This window comes from Manis pentadactyla, chromosome 6 (assembly GCF_030020395.1).
Source record: "Manis pentadactyla isolate mManPen7 chromosome 6, mManPen7.hap1, whole genome shotgun sequence".
Lineage (NCBI taxonomy): Eukaryota > Metazoa > Chordata > Mammalia > Pholidota > Manidae > Manis > Manis pentadactyla.
In genome coordinates, this window is record NC_080024.1 from 16,909,861 (window position 1) to 16,928,451 (window position 18,591).

Genomic DNA, 18,591 nt, shown 5'->3' on the forward strand with positions numbered 1-18,591 from the left:
GCCCGAGCTGACACCTTCCTCTTTCTGTCCAGAGACCCCGGTCCAGTTCCTTGCCCCAGAGGAAGCCCCTGGCCCACTCTGTGTGGCCCCTGGGGAACCGGTGGTGCTGAGCTGTGAATTGTCTCGGGCTGGCGCACTTGTTTTCTGGAGTCACAATGGGAGGCCAGTGCAGGAGGGAGAGGGCCTGGAACTCCAAGCTGAGGGACCGCGCCGCGTCCTCTGTATCCAGGCTGCAAACCCCGCTCATGCAGGGCTCTACACCTGCCAGTCCGGGGCAGGCCCAGGGGGCCCCAGCTGTACCTTCAGTGTCCAGGTGGCTGGTGAGTATAGCTTGTGCAAAAAGCCTGGGAGTTGCACCTTCAGGCTCCTTAGCTTCTCCACTTCCCCAGTGCACCTTGTCTGTCCCTAGCCCACCTCTCTCAGTACCTCTCTCCATCTTGCCTACCACCACCCTCCTTGAAGCCCTTGAGTCTCTCCCTCCTAGTGACCCCCAGCTCTGACCCCACAGAGCCCCCCGTGCGGGTGGTGACCCCAGAGGCTGCCCAGACGAGGGTTCGCAGCACCCCAGGCGGGGACCTAGAGCTGGTGGTGCACCTTTCCGGGCCGGGGGCCCCTGTGCGCTGGTACAAGGATGGGGAGCGCCTGGCCAGCCAGGGGCGGGTGCAGCTGGAGCAGGCTGGGGCGAGGCAGGTGCTGCGGGTACAGGGGGCCCGGAGCAGGGATGCTGGGGAGTACCTGTGCGACGCACCCCAGGACAGCCGCATCTTCCTCGTCCGCGTGGAAGGTAACATGCACCCCCAGTACTCTTTGGGCCCTGGCACCCCCTAGGACCACACCTATGCACCATTCTGGACCCCACTAAACCCCCAAACCCCTCCTTACTGCCTCTGGCTCCAACTAGTGCATGCAAAGCTGTTAGCTGGCTGAGGGCTCTGGGCGCCCTTTTTCAGGAGCCCTCCAGTAGGATGAGGCATAGTCCACTCGTTTAAATCAGGGGCTCTGGAGTCAACCCACCCAGTCTACAACTGGGATTCCCTTTCCCAGGGGTTGTGTGACTGGCAAGTGGCCTAACCTCTCTGAACCCCATTTCTGAAATGGGGAGATAGTGCTTGACTTACAGGGATGTTGTAGCAATTACATGAGATAAATAGGGTACATGGCAAATGATTCATTATTATTAGGGCATCAGAGAGGTGCAGAGCCAGGCCAGGATTGAGAGGGAATGGCAGAGAGTTAGCATCTTGCCCTTTGGGACACCCCCTGTGGCTGACACACTGTAGATCCTCAGGACAGGTCTTAAGTAACAAGAGGGCGTATACCTTAGGATGGGATGAAAAGGAGAGGGAAAGACACCTTGCCCACCTTACTGCCTGACTGCCCCCAGAACCACCACTGGCGAAGCTGGTCTCTGAGCTAACGCCACTAACTGTCCATGAGGGCGACGATGCCACATTCCGGTGTGAAGTCTCCCCACCAGACGCCGATGTCACCTGGCTGCGCAATGGGGCTGTTGTCACTCCAGGGCCCCAGCTAGAGATGGCCCAGGATGGTTCAAGCCGCACACTGACTGTGAGAGGTTGCCAGCTTGAGGATGCAGGGACTGTGACCGCCCGAGCAGGGGGCACAGCTACAAGTGCCCGGCTCCATGTTAGAGGTTTGGTCCTGATGGGGATGGAATGGTTTTCTGCCCTGTACCTATTCTCCCAGCCCTGGCCCTAGCAGCCTTGCCCTTCTGTCCAGGGACAGACCAGTGGCATGAGCAAGGGGTCAGCCTCCAGGCCCCACCATAGTCCCTTCCCCCTTCCTCCCCAGAAATGGAACTGCTGTTCCTGCGGCGGCTGCAGGATGTGCGGGCAGAAGAAGGCCAGGATGTGTGCCTCGAAGTGGAGACAGGCCGAGTGGGCGCAGCAAGTGCTGTGCGCTGGGTACGAGGCGGGGAGCCCTTACCCCACGACTCTCGCGTGTCCATGGCCCAGGATGGCCACATCTACCGCCTCTTCATCCACGGTGTCATGCTAGTCGATCAGGGCACCTACGGCTGCGAAAGCCACCACGACCGCACCCTGGCCAGGCTCAGCGTGAGGCGTGAGTGCCCTATCCTGTCCTAACACATTGCCTTTCCTGGCTGGCCCAGGGCCCCTCAAGTCCCCACCAAAGTGCCCCTCACCACTGAGGCTAGTCAGCCCCAGCTGGCCTCCAGGAATGTGACCTGCAGCAGCCTGCCCAAAGCAAATCTTTTCTTTTTATAATGACTTTTCTATTTACCCCAGAAGTCCATGTGGATTCTGCATTCCATTTTGTATGTTCAAGTTGGCTTTGCTCTACACATAAATATCATACTCCAGAAAGACTTCCCATGTTTATCCTTCACCCCCAGTGATGTGCCCGAGGATACACGGGCCCATTTGGCAAATAGCAGCCCCACCCTGGAGGCTGGAACCCTCTTTTAACTGTGTGCCTTTGTGCAGTCTACTTAATCTCTTGAAACCACTTCTTCTTAAAAATGGAGCTAATCCCTACTTCAGGGGTTTTGGGGAACATTAACTGAGATAACATGAAAAAGCCCACAAGGAACTTGGTAAATTCTTGATGGTGGTGATACATACTCTCTTCCAATTTATTTCATTCATTTAATCACAATAAACCCATCTCTCAATGCTATTCACCTTGTACAGATGGGAAAACTAAGGCCCAGAGAGGTCAAGCAGTTGCCAAAGGTCACACAGCATACAAATTATGTGGCAGAGCTAGACTCCAAATGTGTCTGACTCCAAATTCTGTGCTCCTTCCAGTGTCATAGCAACCTTCACCAAGACTCCTCAACCCCCTAACCACAACTTATCCCCTCCATGTGTCCCCTCTCCTAACCACAATAAGCCCCTGTATACTCACCAAGTCTGGCCTGCTGTGCTCCCTTTCCCTTGCACCCTGGTTCCGAACTTTGTTCTGTAGGGCCTGAGGTTAAGTGTTAGAGGTGGTACAGGCAAGGCCAAAGGGTGTGTGAGCCCTCTGAAACCCCTGCCCAGAGCTGGAGCCCTCATCCTCCCTCTCTCTCCATCTCCCCCCAACCAGCGAGGCAGCTAAGGGTTCTGCAGCCTCTGCAGGATGTGACTGTCATTGAGGGGGGCAGCGCCACCTTCCAGCTAGAGCTGTCCCAGGAGGGTGTGACTGGAGAGTGGGCCCGTGGTGGAGTACGGCTGCAGCCAGGGCCCAAGTGCTGCCTTCATGCAGAGGGCCATACTCACGGCCTGGTTCTCAGTGGCCTGGGCCTGGCAGACTCGGGATGCATCTCCTTCACTGCGGATTCCCTGCGCTGTGCAGCCAGACTCACTGTGAGAGGTGCGGCCTCCGGGATGGCCACTTGCCTGCTGACCACCCTGGGTGTTACTCTACTGATCCCACTACCCGTGTGGCCCCTGCTGAGCATGCCTGTCCCACTGTGACTCTCACTGACCTCCCTAGCAGAGTGTGGCTTCTCTGGCCAGTCTGATCCAGTGCAGCCCCACTGACCCAGTCCCTGCAAACCACCAACTGTGCCACTGTGAGCATGCCTGTGCCAGTGTGGTCACTACTGTCTGCCTGCTGACCGTGGCCTCACTGACTACCCTGCATGTGACCCCACTGACCACGCCTGCCTGCTGTGGCCCCCTCTGCTTGTCTGAGTGTACCCTTCTGACCATTCAAGTCTCAACAAACAACTGGCTGCCTGAGGGTGACTCCCCTAGCAACTCTGCCTCAGTGCCCCCACTTCTGCTTCCAGCCCAGTATGTTCTCCATTGACCACACCTGCTCTAGGGTTCCCCCAATGCTCCTCTGACTCCATTATGCTCCACCCTGGCCAGTATCACCTGTCCATTCTAGCCAAGTGTGGCTCCCAGTGACCATGCCTGCCTATGGGTGACTCCTCTGGCACCTCTGCCCCAGTTCCCCTGAGTATGTCCCCACTAACCACCCTAAAATGTGACCCCTAGCTGGCCACTCCTGCCCTGTCGACCCTTGTTTCCTGGCTGTGCTTTCCACTGACCAGCATCCCCCTTGGACCACTTGTCCCAGCACATCCCCTGCTCACTAGTATACAATGACCACCTTGTCTAAGTGTGTCCACCACTAACCCCTTGTACCCAAGTGTGTCCTCCTTCTCCCATTCCCAGAGGCCCCAGTGACCATTGTGTGGGGGCCACAGGACCTAGAGGTGACTGAGGGAGACACAGCTACGTTGGAGTGCAAGCTTTCCCAGGCCTTGGCTGATGTTACCTGGGAGAAGGTCAGAGCAGCAGCCCTAGCCCAGCCTACCCCAGCATCTTAACAATAACATTAGTGATTCCCCAAACAGAAACATTAATACTCGCTGAGCAGAAGTTTCTCGTGCACTTTACATTTAATGAGCTAATCTTTGCAACAACCCTATGAAATAAGTCATGTCTCCATGTTATCTCTAGGAGACTGAGGTTCAATTGGGTCAAGTATTGACCAGGGGCAGAGCTCATATTTGAATCCAGATTTGCCTTATTCCAGAATCCATGCCCATGGCTGGTATGATCAGTACATGACTCTGGGCTCCCAGCGACTATGGCACCCCTTTTCAGCCCTCACATCCCCAAAGGGTGACACCTCCCCAGTGAGGCTCCTGGTGCTGCCCCAAAGGTGCGGGGTGGTCCGACCCCAGCCTGGGGGACACGGACGGGCATAAATCAGCCGCGAAACCTCTTGGCATCAACACGGCGCCGCCGCTTCCGCCCAGCTAAGTTCACCCCTACCCTATACAACTCCTGCCCTTAGGACGGGTGCCCGCTCATCCCCAGCCCCCGGCTGAAGCTCCAGTCCCTCGGCACGCGCCGCTTTCTCCAGCTGCGGCGCTGCAGCCCTTTGGACGCTGGGACCTACAGCTGCGCGGTGGGGACAGCTCGCGCAGGGCCAGTACGCCTGGTCGTGCGCGGTGGGTACCGGGCGCTGCCCCGGCCGGACACTGCTGAGGGAGTGGGTTCCCCGGATCTGACTTTCCCAGGGAGTGACTGGTCTGGTGCTTCTAGACAGAGGGGCGGGGAGTGGGCGTGGTCGGGTGCCGCCCCCTCCGACCCTCCCCGCCTCACGCCCCTGGCTCCGCCCCAGAGCGCATGGTGTTAGTGCTCTCCCAGCTCCGGTCGGTGCGCGCCCGCGAAGGCGACGGCGCCACGTTCGAGTGCACTGTGTCGGAGGTCGAGACCCCTGGGAGCTGGGAGCTCAAAGGGCGCCCGTTGAGACCTGGAGGCCGCGTCCGCATCCGACAGGAAGGTCTGGCCGACATTCTACCAGCTCTGGCCCCTTGCTGTCCCGCCCCCGGGACAGGCAGGCCCCGCCCTGCTAGGATAAGCCCCGCCTCCGACTAGGATGGGCCCCGCCCCACGGCCCAAAGAGCTGTCTCACCATCTTTCCCCGGCCCCTAAGCTCTGAGGCCTTGGTCCTGGAACGCTCCTCCTCCCCTTCAATTTACCAATTCCGCCCAAAACAGCGCGTATTTGAGGCGTCCGAACCGGTCCGGGGACCTACTCCAGCGCCACCCCCATTCCTGAATGCTCCCCAGAGGCGGTGTAGGCCTAGCTAACTCCTCCTCCCCGCCTCCCTCCCCCCACTCCAGAGAAGAAACATATTCTGGTGCTGAGCGAGCTACGCGCGGAGGACGCCGGTGAGGTCCGCTTCCAGGCGGGACCCGCCCAGTCCGTGGCGCAGCTGGAGGTGGAGGGTAAGCAGCTGGGGCCCGGACTGGCAAGCCGGCTGGCGGCTGACCCTGGAAACGCTCTCCCCTCTCTTCCTCGAGGGACTGTGCCCGGGTGGGTCACAGAGGGCAGTGCATTTCCTTGGGTAGGGGGGAGATGAGGAGACTTTGGATTGGGGGGACAGGGGAACCTACTGGTGACACAGAGACCTAAAGCCAGGAGTGGTAGTCGCGAGGAGGGGAGATGCGTCTCTTCTCCGGGGGCCCTGCGTGTCCCTATTAACTCAAGCCCTCGTCCTCCATCCCCAAGCACTGCCCCTCCAGATTTGCCGCCACCCCCCTCGCGAGAAGACGGTTCTGGTCGGCCGCAGGGCAGTGCTGGAGGTGACTCTGTCCCGTTCGGGGGGCCACGTGTGCTGGTTACGGGAGGGGGTTGAGCTGTGCCCTGGAGACAAGCACGAGCTGCGCAGCCACGGCCCTACCCACAGCCTGGTCATCCGTGACGTGCAACCTGAGGACCAGGGCACCTATTGCTGCCAGACCGGTCAGGACAGTGCTGAAACACGACTGCTGGTAGAGGGTGAGTGAAGCTGACTGGGCAGAGGTCAGAGGGGCAGCCTGGCTGGCCAGGCAGGAGGGGTCGCTAAGAGCTGGTGGGCTGAGACACACCTACCAGAGGCTTTCCAGGACTTGGGGTGTCAAGTTGGTTCTGGGATCTGTTGGCAGTGGGGAGTGGGGGAGGGGGGAGGTCACACCCAGGGTTGGAGAGAGGAGGGAGCCCTGTGTTCTCAGCAGGAACCATTTGGTTCAGGTTAGCTGTTCCCACCTTTGTATGCCCTTTCCTCTCCAGGCTTCTCACTCCCTCCTGTCTCTGGACCATGTTTGTCTCTCCTGAATGCCCCATTTGTACCCGTTTCTCTCCTTCCCACCTACCAGCCCCTAGTCTCCCCCACACCTGTCCCTCAGCCCTCCTGCCCTCTGCTTAACTGGCTTCTGCCCATCTCAGTGAGTTTAACATAAGCCTCAGCAGAGGGCTGCTGAGCTAGTCCCATTTCTTTCCTCTTCCACCTAGGAGATGCCCCACCCTCCACCCACATTCCTGCATTCCCTCCAGATGCCGTGCCTTGCCCTACCTCTGACCCTCACTTTCCTGCCCCACAGACAGTGCTAACAGAGGTCCAGAAAATGTGGGGCAGAGGGTGAGGGCCCAGCTCTTCCTGTGTGAGTGCCCAGGATCTGCCAGGGGAGAGGACAGTGGTACCCACTATCTCCCCGGCCCTACGCAGAGTCATTCCTCTGCAGGTAGCTAGGAGGACCGAACCAGGCCAGGCAGGTGCTCTCGGACAACTTGGAAGGCGCATGCCCTTACCCCAGGCAGGGGTGGGGCGGCAGGGGAACCAGAGGTGTTGGGAGACAATAAAAGTGGTACAGCCCTTTTCCCTGGCTCTCTGTGTAGTGTAGGATGGCAGAACTTGCCTGGAGCCCCTGTATAATAAGTGACACAAGGGACCAAAGGGCTGCAGTGCTTCCAACTTGGCCTATGGAGGTGCCAGCCACCAAAGACCATAACTCTTGGCAGAAGCCACACAGTTTGGCACATTTATAAAAGATGTAAAACAGGGTGGGGCATGGGGAGACAGAAGCATGAGGTGTCCAGGGTGGCAAGACAGACACCAGACATGCACCGTGCATTTAAGGCCCCTTCCCCAGTTCCCCTCCCCAGCCCAGCCCAGAGTAGCACCCCTCACCTCCATCCCCTACCACTGCCCTCAGGCTGGTGGCTTTGCAGAGACAGGGGATCAGGGTGAGGTGCTGAAGTTAGCCCCATGGACAAGGACAAGAAGCCTTAGACGAGTCTGGTTGAGAGGTGGCGTGTCGGGGGAGGAAAGCAGACCTCCTCCGCTTAGCCATGCAGGAGAGTGGTCCGTGGGAGCCCAGCAGTGGGAGAGGAGGCAGGGCCAGCCCTGGAAAAGCCCCACCAATCAGAAATCTAAGGCAAAAGTCCCAGTGTCCCCTCTAAACCCACCCCTACACACACACACACACACACACACACACACACACACACACACACACACACACACAGAGGCAACACACTCACAACCCTGAGCATACCCCAGTGGGGCTCACACCCTGCGTTCTTCAGGAGCCCCTTGGGAAGTTGAGAGCGGGCTTTCCCCCCAGGCCTAGCTTAGCCTGAGACAGGTCTCCCTTCCAGCAGTCAGGCCAGATTGGCTGGGTGGTGGCCCAGCAGACCTCCCCAAGCTGGCAGAGCTGGTGACCACAGAGTCTAGGTGGGCAGAAACAGCTATACTGCTATACCCGCACAGGGGGCCCCGAGCAGGCTGTCAGTGGGCCCTGCGACCCATACTCATAGTCCACATCTGTGGGCGAGGCCATGAAGGAGCTCAGTGAGCTCCCTGTCTGCCGGTCCCGGAAGCTCTGGATGTAGCTCTGTGGGTAAGTAAACACAGGTGTGAGTGCCACTGAACCCCTGCCTGAAAGCCACTTCAGGTAGACATCTTCTCCCTGCACTGGCCCCCCCAAACCTGAGACATACACCTGAGTGCCTTAGGCCCAGGACCTCACCACACCTATAGTCCATAGCCCTGAGACCCAACACCATACCATCACTCATTAAAACTCTATACTCAGGATACCTTTCCCACACACCTAGAGCTGGACCCATCAAGCTCCTGGTGCAGGCGTTATGCTGGGCAGACAAACACTAGGCTTTCTAGGCAGTGATCAGCCTCTGGGGAAGGCCCAGCCCTAGTAGGACAGTCTACAACTCTCCCTTTTCCCCTGTTCAGGCCAGAGGGCTTGGTTTGCTCACTGGGGAGAGGATGTCTCCATTGAAGCGTTTGATGGGCACTGGCCTGCGCCGATAAGCAGGGTCAGGGGGCCCAGGCCTTGGAGGAGCTCTGGGGCCTCTGGGGGGAACCCGAGGGGGTCTCTTCCTCCGCCGCTTCTCCTTGCGCTCTTCCTGCTGCCGAATACGCATCAGCTGCACACGTCGTCGCTGCCGGCTGATTACCACTGTGAAGGGATGGGCAGAGAAGGGTCTCAGAGGCCCGCATACCTCACCTCCCCAGACTTTCCCTGACCTTTCCTACCTAGGGGCTGGTGCTTCCAGATTCCCTTGTATGTTTTCCCCTCCCCTTTCCTTTTCCACCTCCCAGATGGGACTTCCTGCAGTTGTTCTTTTCTTCTGAAGGTCTTCCTGCAAGATTGCTAGACTTTTAGGTATCCTCTCCCGATTATTGTCTCTCTCCCAATCCTAGACCAGCCATCGTCTCAACTAGACTACATCTGCCACCTCACTGATTTCCCCTTTTGTGTGTCCTTCTTCAGCACCCAGAACGAGCATCCCAAATGCTAATAGATTAGATTAGATCCTTTCTACTTTAACATTCCAATGACATCTCCAGGGCTCACACAATTGGCACCCTCATCCATCCACTCCAGCCCCACTCTCTCATCAAGCCCAGCTGATTCCTTCTGAGGCCCTGACATTGCTGTCCCCTTTTCTCTTGCTCTTTGCATGGCTAGCTTCTTACCCTTCAGGACTCTACTTAAATGTCACCTCCTCCAAATGGCCCTCCTTGACTACCCTATCTCTAATAGCCTCTAGAGGTCACTCTTTTACTCATGTATATCACCCTGCATATATCTTTCCTATTACTCCATACAGCTGGAATTATCTCCTTTGTTTGAGTGTGTATTGTCTGTCTCTCCATACCTGAATAGAACCCCATAAGAACAGGAACATTTTCTCTTTTGTCTCTGCTGGATCTCCAGTGCCTGGAATTGGCTTGGCACGGAGCTGCTGCTTTGAATGTTGTTGTAGAATGAATGGTGGCACTGGGTCCTGTCTTCCCAAACCCCGAGCTCGTCAGCTCTCTAACCATATTGAGGCCTTCCACTACTGTTGTGTACAGCTTCTCCCCCCACCATGTTCCAGTCTCTCAGCACCCACCACCACAATCCCTGATCACCCATTTCTCTCACACCCACCCTGGCCTGTGCCCTCTCACCTTCCGTGTGGGAGTCCCTCTCGGCCGTCACCCGCCACTGCACCAGAACGCCCATCAGGCTGAGCAGGGGCCAAAGTGCCAGCAGGGCCCAGCTCCGCCAGCAGAGCGGGGGCACAGGGGCGGCCCGTAGTCGTTCCACTGCATAGCGTCCCAGCAGCAGCAGCTCTGCAAAGTAGTCTGCGGCGGTGGCGATGAGAGCAGCACCAGTCACAGCAGTGGCCAGGGTGGTGAGCGGTCGGGGCCAGCGCAGCGTGAGCAGGGCACAGAGTAGGCCGCCACCGAGCAGCAGCCCTAGTGGGCCCCAGACAGAGCCCGGCTGGTAGTAGGGTGCAGAGCCCAGCAGGGCAGCAGCAGCGAGCAGCAGACCAAGCAGCAGCCCCACTAGGAAAAGGCCCACGCTGCGTACTAGCATGGCCACCAGCCCGCAGAGCAACCCAATGCCCAGTGCGATGCCTGCACTTGCCCCGGCACTCAGCTGTGTCTCCAGCACCCGCTCTCGGTAGCACAACAGGAAGATGACCACTGAGCCAAACAACAACCCAGTGAGGAAGAGCACTGCCTTGAAGCAGCGGTAACCTGGAGGGGAACAGGGGCTAGTGAGGGGCCAAAATGAAGTCACCTGGCTGGAGGCAGGAGGTCAGAGGGATCAGGGACTTGAAATCACAGGGAAACCAGAGGCAGGACACTAAGATCAGAGAATTGGGAGTCACCAGGGTCCTGAGAGCATCAGTGATGGGACCATTGGCATCATGATGGAGGTCAGAGAGACAGGTCATTGGGAGTCACTGGGAAAACAGTCACTGAGATGAGCACTGGGTCTTTGGGGGTCAGAGGAGTCAGAGATAAAGCATTAGAATCAGTGAATTAGTGATAGGGATCATTGGGGTCTTTTGGATCATAGGGGTCAGGGAGATAGGTCACTGGGGGTAACAAAGGGATTAAGAATAGAGTAATTGGGGGCTTTGGGGAAGGGATTGTTCAGAAAGATGAGGTATTTGGAACTCAGAAAGAACCTGAAAGATGAGGGTCACACAGGTTCAGAAAAATGAGGTCTTTCTTTGAGGGTCACAGGGCTTCAGAGATTGGATATCATTAAAACGTTACAAAGAAAACAGAGAAGCAGGGTTGTTAGGGAGGGGTTTCAGGAGATGAAGTCTTTGCAAGTTAGGGGAATTGACAGATGTGGAATCATTGAAAATATTAGTTTTCCTGAGAGAGGGCACTATTAAGGCCAGAGAAATGGGATCATTGAGATCATGGTGAGGGGAGGAGTGATCCGACAATGGGGTCATAGGTATCAAGTAATTAGGAATAATAGAGGGAGTCAGAGGGATGGAAAGTAACAAGATAACTGGGGGTGGTTGAGAGTCACTAGGGCTTACAAGTGTTCATGGGGAGTCAAGGAGTATTATAAGGGGAAATAGTGGTCATGGAGTTTCAGAAAAATGGAGGTTATAGGGCCATTAAGGGTACTTGGAAGGATAAGGGACTTGTAGATCCTGAACAGCTGGGAAGATAGAAGTCAGAGACGGGGGTCACAGAGTGTGAAAATGCCAAAAGAGAACGGTCAGAATGAAGAGATTCAGTTCTAGGAATGAGGGGAAGCACATTGAAGAGGAGTCCAGGAGGTTCTGGGGTCAGAAAGAGGAGTAGGGCATGCATAAGGGCTCCAAATCCACGACCCTGGGAGTGGGGGTATCCTAAAGGGGTAGGATGGCAGGGAAGCCCCAGAAAAGGAATGCCAGGCTTCATTGATAATTGCAGAGGGAATGGGCATGAGTATTGCAGGGGATGAAGTCACAGAGACCCCTTGGAGACCCAGAATGTGTCCTGAACCCTTAGAAGGGCCCTCCTGCCCACTCCACAGTTGTTCAGACCAGAGTTTGGGGATAGAAGGGAAGGGACCATCTGCTTCCCATTCCTGTCTACTACCCAGCATTCTAGCGGGAGTTGTAGAGCCTGCAGAGCATGAGTCTCCACCCCACCTCTGCACAGCCTGGAACCTAGATCTCCAAGCCTCTACACCTGTTCTCATCACCTATACTCTTCCTGGAGGCTTTCCTTGGACCCCCAGCCCATAGAGCTCACTTGCCTCTCTGAAGTTCTGTAACTCACGCTGTAGTCCCTGGGCACTTACTCTCCACTAGCCCATCTGGCACTTTTATGTAAATCAGAAAAAGTTGTGTCTTCCTCTAGGTAGAGCTGCCTTGTGTCAAGGTCTAGAGTTTGGCAAGTGGTGCATGGATGGGATTTCAGCCCCCACTTGCCTATTCAGCTGGACTCCCTTGTGCAGTGCCCATCCTATACAACCGTCCACAGGAACTCGGTTACCGAAGCCTGCCTTGTAGGCTATCTACATGTGTGTAGAAATATCTATGCTCTGTGGTAAGAGATCATTTTTAATTATATGCTAAATGTTTTCAGTGCCTACCTAGCACAGTGATCCAAACACATCTTCACTACAATAGCTATTAATTTTTGAATGCCTGCTAGTTCTCACAACAATGCTATGTAAGACAAATATCGTTGTTCCCACTGTTCAGATTAGAAACTGTGGCTCAGACAGGTTAATATGCCCAAGGCATCACAATTAGTAACATGTGGAGCCAGGTTCAGATTCGAGCATGCCTAATTCAAAAACCTATGTTCTCCAGGATTTAAAATCCAGATGATCTATGAACACAGTGCAGGATGAAAGAGAGAAAGATAGTTATTCATGGTGGTGGTGACAATTCTAGAGAAGATTTGGGGTGCCTCAGAAAAATAACTTGGGTAACAATGGGAAGCTCAGGTGAAGGATGAGATGGGGGTCTCACCAAAGAAGCAGTAGACGACTCCAAACAGACAGCACATGATGCAGACGAGGGCTGGCAGTGCCTGGTACCTGCGCTCCAGGGGCTGTTCACAGGGTGCACCCCAGAAGGCATCATCTGGCTCAGGGGGCAGCAGCTGGAACCGCAGTGGTGCCATAGTGCCCGGCATAGTGCTGGGAATGGAAGAGAGTCACCCTCCTAGGTCAGCCTGACAAAAAGGAAGTTGGGATCAAGAAGGAGTCCTGGGTTTCACTAGGATGCCCGTGAGAATTGGGAGTGGGAAAACTAGGCAAGGACACAGTGGACAAAGGAATGGTGCCCACATCATGCAGCTCTGGAAGCATCCCTGAAGTAGGGGGCGAAAGACAAAGGGAAACAAAAGTGCCTGGCTAGATGGGGCTGGGATGAAGAAGTTAAAAGGGAGGCTGGGTTGGGGGCGGGGGGCGGGTGGTGAGGGCAGTGTGCTGCCTGTGAGGAGGCAGCCAGGAGACTCCTCTGTGGGCGGCTAAATCTGGGATTGTTTAAGATCTACCTGGGCTGGAGGCGAGCTGGGCTTCTGAGCGAAAGAGGCTGTGCAGGGGCCAGAGGATCCGGGGTTGCGGGGAGCCAGAGGCCCAGTTGACTGGGGTCCAGGAAAAGTCCGCCGTTCGGGGAGAGGGCTGCGGGGCCGGAGAAACAGGTCGCTGCGCTGCGGCGTCGCTACTCCGCCTCCAGCACCGGCTGGCACTCCAGTCCCGCGGCGTTCGGGTACTCGGGCTGGGCCCGGGGAAGGGAAAGGAGCAGGAGCTGGGGCTTGGGCTGCCCCGGAGCCGCGGCCCCATGCCCTGAGCCCGCCCGCGGCCTTTGGTGCTGATGGACAGCTCCGGCCTCTGCTCCTGACGTCACTCAGGGCGCACCATTCTGGCAGGGGCGGGCTGATTCTGACGTCACCTGGGTTGCACCAACCACGTCTGGGACTCCGCCCCCAGCCATTCCCTCTCTTGCACTGAGGAGGGGCACTTCCGGAGGTCCTTCCTCTTTAACCTCCCCCTTCTCCTCCCTCTCCGGTAGCTGGAGCCCAAGACCCCACCCCGGGGGCGGGGTCCTCGCAGTGACACGTCGGACAGCGGCGGCGGAGGCTCTCGAGCTTAGCGCAGGAACCCAGCGCTATATACTGGAGCTTCAGTGAGCGGCGCCGGGTGTTCAGCTCGGGCCGCGGGCTCTGCTCAGCGGGGAGGGAGTGGGCCCGCCTCTTTGGCCGGGCCCTACGGATCCGCCCCCTCCCCGGTCCCGCCCCCTCGGAGCCTCTGGCGGCTCTGGAGCTGCTCCCCAGCCTGGGGCCCACGGTCCGGGCGCCATGCGGGCATCACTGCTGCTGTCGGTGCTGCGGCCCGCAGGGCCCGTGGCCGTGGGCATCTCCTTAGGCTTCACTCTGAGCCTGCTCAGCGTCACCTGGGTGGAGGAGCCGTGCGGCCCAGGGCCGCCTCAACCTGGAGATCCTGAGCTGCCGCCGCGCGGCAACACCAACGCGGCACGCCGGCCCAATTCGGTGCAGCCAGGAGCGGAGCGCGAAAGGCCTGGGGCCGGAGCAGGCGCTGGGGAGAACTGGGAGCCGCGTGTCTTGCCCTACCACCCTGCACCGCCTGGCCAGGCCGCCAAAAAGGCTGTCAGGTACGGATCATCCCCACCCCCTGGGCACTAGCCGGGACGGGCGCGCCACGGAGGCCGCCGGGGGCCGGGTCAGGCTCCGGAAGAAAGGGGCTGGCCGGCCAGGAAGTCTTTGGCCCCGATAACTTCCTATGGCTCTGCTTCCCCGGGAGCTGTGGAGCCCATCTGAGGCTCTTCTGGGCTCAGTCCGGTCCAGGGCTGAGCTTACCCTCTTCTGCCCTAAACGGGCTCGACCCCATGGTCCCCCAAAGATCCTCTTAGCTCCTTCGGTCGGCCGTTGGGTTTAGAAAAATTACTGGTGTATAGGGTGGGTGCATAGAAAAAGGGAAAGAGAAAAGAGAACTAGGATTTACCTGTATCCCTTGTTCCATGTGGGGCACCTCGGGGTGAGATTTTTGTGTGTGTGTGTGTTGGGGGTGGGGGAGGGTGATGTACCCGTCGCATTAATGCCTCTGTCATTGAGCTGAAATAATGTCTCCTAAGTAACACTGAATCAAAATTCCAGTTCTGCAAACTGTTTTCTGCATTTTGGGAAGTAAGTTACTGAAACTCCTCAGCCCCCGTTTGCCCCTCTCCCAAATGCACTCAGTACATCCCTATGCCATATATTCCTTTATATAACTTATGTGGTGCATTTGTTATATAACGGCATATTTATAAAGAAGTAAGTATTGTGTATGAAGCGCCTATGTGCTGAGCATTTGGCCAGGTATTTTAAGTAGATAAAAACCCCATTTCATAGATGAGGCTACTGAGGCTAAGGTAGGTTAAATTACTTGCTCAAAGATACAACTGCTAAGTAGTGAAATGGAATCATACCCACAATATATTTCATATCTGCAGGGGTATTGCCATCTTCCCAAAGCACTATATAGGTAAGGCCAGTATTTCACTTTGAATCCTCATGACTCCTGGGAGGTAGGTGTTATTCTTACCCTATTCATAGGTGAGTAAACAGGCCAGAGAGGACGTGACCTGCCAGAACCTATGTATGTATGTTGCCTCCTGTCTGACCTGCTGTCCTTTTGATAACTTTGTGCCCTCTTCTCTCCCAGGACCCGCTACATCAGCACAGAGCTGGGCATCAGGCAGAGGCTACTGGTGGCAGTGCTGACCTCACAGGCCACGTTGCCCACGCTAGGGGTAGCTGTGAACCGCACTCTGGGGCACCGGCTAGAGCGCGTGGTGTTCCTCACGGGCTCACGGGGCCGCAGGGCACCACCTGGCATGGCTGTGGTGACGCTGGGTGAGGAGCGACCCATCGGGCACTTGCACCTGGCACTACGCCACCTGCTGGAGCAGCACGGAGATGACTTTGACTGGTTCTTCCTAGTGCCTGATGCCACCTACACCGAGGCCCATGGACTGGCCCGCCTCACTGGCCACCTTAGCCTGGCAGCCTCTGCCCACCTCTATCTGGGCCGGCCCCAGGACTTCATCAGTGGAGAGCCCACCCCAGGCCGCTACTGCCATGGAGGCTTTGGAGTACTGCTGTCCCGCACACTGCTACAGCAGCTGCGTCCCCATCTGGAAGGCTGCCGCAACGACATTGTTAGTGCGCACCCAGACGAGTGGCTGGGACGCTGCATCCTCGATGCCACCGGGGTGGGCTGCACTGGTGACCATGAGGTGGGAATTTAAGCTCCCCCACTGGTGACTCCTAACTGAACTTAAACACTTCTCCTTGAGGGGCAAAGGGGTGGTTGGAATTATAGGCCTGGGTTTTCATGCCTATAAGTTCTGTCATTTTCTATCCCTGTGACCTTGGTTAAGTTACTGAATCTCCTGAGCTTCACTATCCTCAACCCCGTACCAATGGAAGTAATTATTGTTCAGAGTTGTTACAAAGAATAGAAAAAATAATGGATACTTGCACATAGTAGGTGTTCAGCGTTGGCTGTTATTTTATTTGGGCCGCTGGACAGCTCTGAGATAGGGTGCATGTCCATTTCACAGATGAGCTAGCAGAGGCTTACTCAAAGTCACGCAAGCTCACAACTGGTTGAGGTAGACTTAGACCCAAAGAATTCTGATTCCAAGTCCAAAACAGGTCATAGGGTGGGGAGATAAGATACACATTATCAGGTGAGGGGGAGACTGTCCCATCATTCTTCCCATTATGGACCCCTTCCCTCCCTCTCCCCAGGGAGTACACTACAGCTATCTGGAGCTGAGCCCTGAGGGGCCTGTGCAGGAGGGGGACCCTCGTTTCCGCAGCGCCCTGACAGCCCACCCTGTACATGACCCAGTGCACATGTACCAGCTGCACAAGGCTTTTGCCCGAGCTGAGCTGGAACGCACATACCAGGAGATACAGGAACTGCAGGTATGGTCTGGGCTGAGGGAGAGAAGGGGTAGGTCCTGAGAATTCTCAGAGATCCCAGGGAAATACAAAAGAGACCTGTTTCCCAGGTCTCTGTTTGTTTCTGCCTTTTCTGGGAAGTCCCTCCAGGAACTCCCCTTTTAATTCTGAGCCTGCCTCAGTCTAGGGAAAGGGTGAGTGGAGGATTGGGAGGGCAGAGCTTGGCAGGGGACTGGGGACCCATCCTGAGTAGCACCTACTGCCTGCTCAGTCCCCCAGCTGTACGTTGGCCCCTTTGGTTTATGCCTTGCTCACGGTCTGTTTCTCCAACCCAGTGGGAGATCCAGAATACCAGCCGTCTGGCAGCTGATGGGGAGCGGGCAGCCGCCTGGCCTGTGGGCATTCCAGCACCATCCCGCCCAGCTTCCCGCTTTGAGGTGTTGCGCTGGGACTATTTCACAGAGCAGCATGCTTTCTCTTGCGCTGATGGCTCACCCCGCTGCCCACTGCATGGGGTCGACCAAGCTGATGTGGCCGACGTTCTGGGGGCAGCCCTGGAGGAGCTCAACCGGCGCTACCATCCGGCCCTGCGGCTCCAAAAGCAGCAGCTGGTTAATGGCTACAGACGCTTTGATCCTGCCCGGGGGATGGAGTACACCCTGGACTTGCAGCTGGAGGCACTGACCCCCCAGGGCGGCCGCTGGCCCCTGACTCGCCGGGTGCAGCTGCTACGGCCACTGAGCCGTGTGGAGATCTTGCCTGTGCCCTATGTCACTGAGGCCTCCCGTCTCACTGTTTTACTGCCTCTGGCTGCAGCTGAACGGGACCTAGCCCCTGGCTTCCTAGAGGCCTTTGCTACTGCAGCACTAGAGCCTGGTGATGCTGCGGCAGCCCTGACCCTTTTGTTACTGTATGAGCCACGACAGGCCCAGCGGGCAGCCCATGCAGATGTCTTTGCACCTGTTAAGGCCCATGTAGCAGAGATGGAGCGGCGTTTCCCTGGTGCCCGGGTGCCGTGGCTCAGTGTGCAGACAGCTGCACCCTCAGCACTGCGCCTCATGGATCTGCTCTCCAAGAAGCACCCATTAGACACACTGTTCCTGCTGGCCGGGCCAGACACGGTGCTCACACCTGACTTCCTGAACCGCTGCCGTATGCATGCCATCTCTGGCTGGCAGACCTTCTTTCCCATGCACTTCCAGGCCTTCCATCCAGCTGTGGCCCCACCACAGGGGCCTGGGCCCCCAGAGCTGGGGCGAGACACAGGCCGCTTTGATCGCCAGGCAGCCAGCGAAGCCTGCTTCTACAACTCTGACTACGTGGCAGCTCGTGGGCGGCTGGCGGCAGCCTCGGAGCAGGAGGAGGAGATGCTGGAGAGCATGGATGTGTATGAGCTCTTCCTGCGCTTCTCCGGCCTGCATGTGCTGCGGGCGGTGGAGCCAGCGCTGATGCAGCGCTACCGGACCCAGACATGCAGTGCACGGCTCAGCGAGGACCTGTACCACCGCTGTCGCCAGAGTGAGCTGGAGGGCCTGGGCTCCCGCACCCAGCTGGCCATGCTGCTCTTTGAGCAGGAGCAGGGCAATAGCACCTGACCTTGCCCTGCACCCCAGAACCCTGGCATGGCAGCACCCCACTCCTCCCCAGCAACCCGGAGCCACCTGCCAGCCTCGCTGGACAGGGCTGGCTGCAGCCTCAGATAGCCCACTGGCCTGCTCTCTGGCTTTGTGGGTCCTCGGGCCCAGGACAGTCCCTGGGGGAAGTGTCCTCAGAGCCATCCCTTCCTGCGCCAAACCTGGTCTCCCTGCCCCCTTGACGCTGCTAATTCAGGCTGTGGCCTCCAAGTATTTATGTAGTACATTCTGCCTGACGCCAGCCTGTCTCCTAGGGTCTCCTGGGGGCTGGGTTGTAGATGAGTTGAAGTGGGGAGCCAAGAGAGGGGGATAGGGCACCTCCCACCTTCTCCCTCCTGGACCCCAATGAAGCTCCCTTCCTTTAATAAACTGGCTGAGGGTGGACTAGTGATTCTGAGTTTTTGAAAGGTAGGCCTGGGGGCAGGGAGGGCAGGCAGAATGAGGTTCCCTTGTCCTGGCTGGGGCC

General features: G+C 57.3%; 3 protein-coding genes across 10 annotated transcripts in view; 2 read left to right on the top strand and 1 right to left on the bottom strand.

The window, feature by feature from the left end:
• The window catches only part of OBSL1 (obscurin like cytoskeletal adaptor 1), a 25,819-nt gene extending 12,072 nt beyond the window's left edge, over positions 1-13,747 (top strand). Inside the window, exons 11-21 of one of the 7 annotated variants that reach the window (XM_036914189.2) lie at positions 33-320; positions 509-784; positions 1,385-1,654; positions 1,813-2,085; positions 3,073-3,339; positions 4,152-4,264; positions 4,780-5,020; positions 5,110-5,271; positions 5,615-5,719; positions 6,003-6,272; positions 13,593-13,747. In XM_036914189.2, coding sequence (XP_036770084.2) covers positions 33-320; positions 509-784; positions 1,385-1,654; positions 1,813-2,085; positions 3,073-3,339; positions 4,152-4,264; positions 4,780-5,020; positions 5,110-5,271; positions 5,615-5,719; positions 6,003-6,272; positions 13,593-13,636 — 2,309 coding nt within the window. In that variant the 3' untranslated portion in view covers positions 13,637-13,747. Of the gene's footprint in view, positions 1-32; positions 321-508; positions 785-1,384; positions 1,655-1,812; positions 2,086-3,072; positions 3,340-4,151; positions 4,265-4,779; positions 5,021-5,109; positions 5,272-5,614; positions 5,720-6,002; positions 6,281-6,764; positions 7,130-13,592 lie in introns of those variants that run through there. The other 6 variants (XM_036914163.2, XM_036914198.2, XM_036914179.2 and 3 more) reach the window with 6 other exon arrangements.
• On the bottom strand, positions 7,923-13,561 carry TMEM198 (transmembrane protein 198). Its single transcript, XM_036914270.2, has 5 exons — positions 13,075-13,561; positions 12,546-12,750; positions 9,730-10,305; positions 8,529-8,731; positions 7,923-8,146 (listed from the first exon to the last, which is right to left on the bottom strand). The coding sequence occupies exons 2-5, from the start codon at positions 12,709-12,711 to the stop codon at positions 8,009-8,011; spliced, it is 1,083 nt and encodes a 360-aa protein (XP_036770165.2). The 5' UTR covers positions 12,712-12,750; positions 13,075-13,561; the 3' UTR covers positions 7,923-8,008.
• A 107-nt stretch (positions 13,748-13,854) lies between the features above and the next one.
• On the top strand, positions 13,855-18,509 carry CHPF (chondroitin polymerizing factor). 2 transcript variants are annotated; one of them, XM_036914240.2, is made up of 4 exons: positions 13,855-14,192; positions 15,245-15,818; positions 16,336-16,515; positions 16,827-18,509. In XM_036914240.2, the coding sequence occupies exons 1-4, from the start codon at positions 13,879-13,881 to the stop codon at positions 18,084-18,086; spliced, it is 2,328 nt and encodes a 775-aa protein (XP_036770135.2). In that variant the 5' UTR covers positions 13,855-13,878; the 3' UTR covers positions 18,087-18,509. The 2 variants fall into 2 exon arrangements, with proteins under 2 accessions (XP_036770135.2, XP_036770140.1); XM_036914245.2 differs by lacking the exon at positions 16,336-16,515.
• Positions 18,510-18,591: the final 82 nt, after the last annotated feature.

Bases quoted from the DNA above. Each gene is read 5' to 3' on its own strand.
- CHPF (XM_036914240.2), top strand. From the start codon at position 13,879: ATGCGGGCATCACTGCTGCTGTCGGTGCTGCGGCCCGCAGGGCCCGTG. The intron at 14,193-15,244 runs GTACGGATCATC...CTTCTCTCCCAG, and splicing joins GCCGCCAAAAAGGCTGTCAG to GACCCGCTACATCAGCACAG. The intron at 15,819-16,335 runs GTGGGAATTTAA...CCCTCTCCCCAG, and splicing joins GCTGCACTGGTGACCATGAG to GGAGTACACTACAGCTATCT.
- TMEM198 (XM_036914270.2), bottom strand. From the start codon at position 12,711: ATGCCGGGCACTATGGCACCACTGCGGTTCCAGCTGCTGCCCCCTGAG. The intron at 8,732-9,729 runs GTGAGAGGGCAC...ATCCCTTCACAG, and splicing joins GAGGGACTCCCACACGGAAG to TGGTAATCAGCCGGCAGCGA. The intron at 8,147-8,528 runs GTGAGCAAACCA...ACTTACCCACAG, and splicing joins ATGGAGACATCCTCTCCCCA to AGCTACATCCAGAGCTTCCG.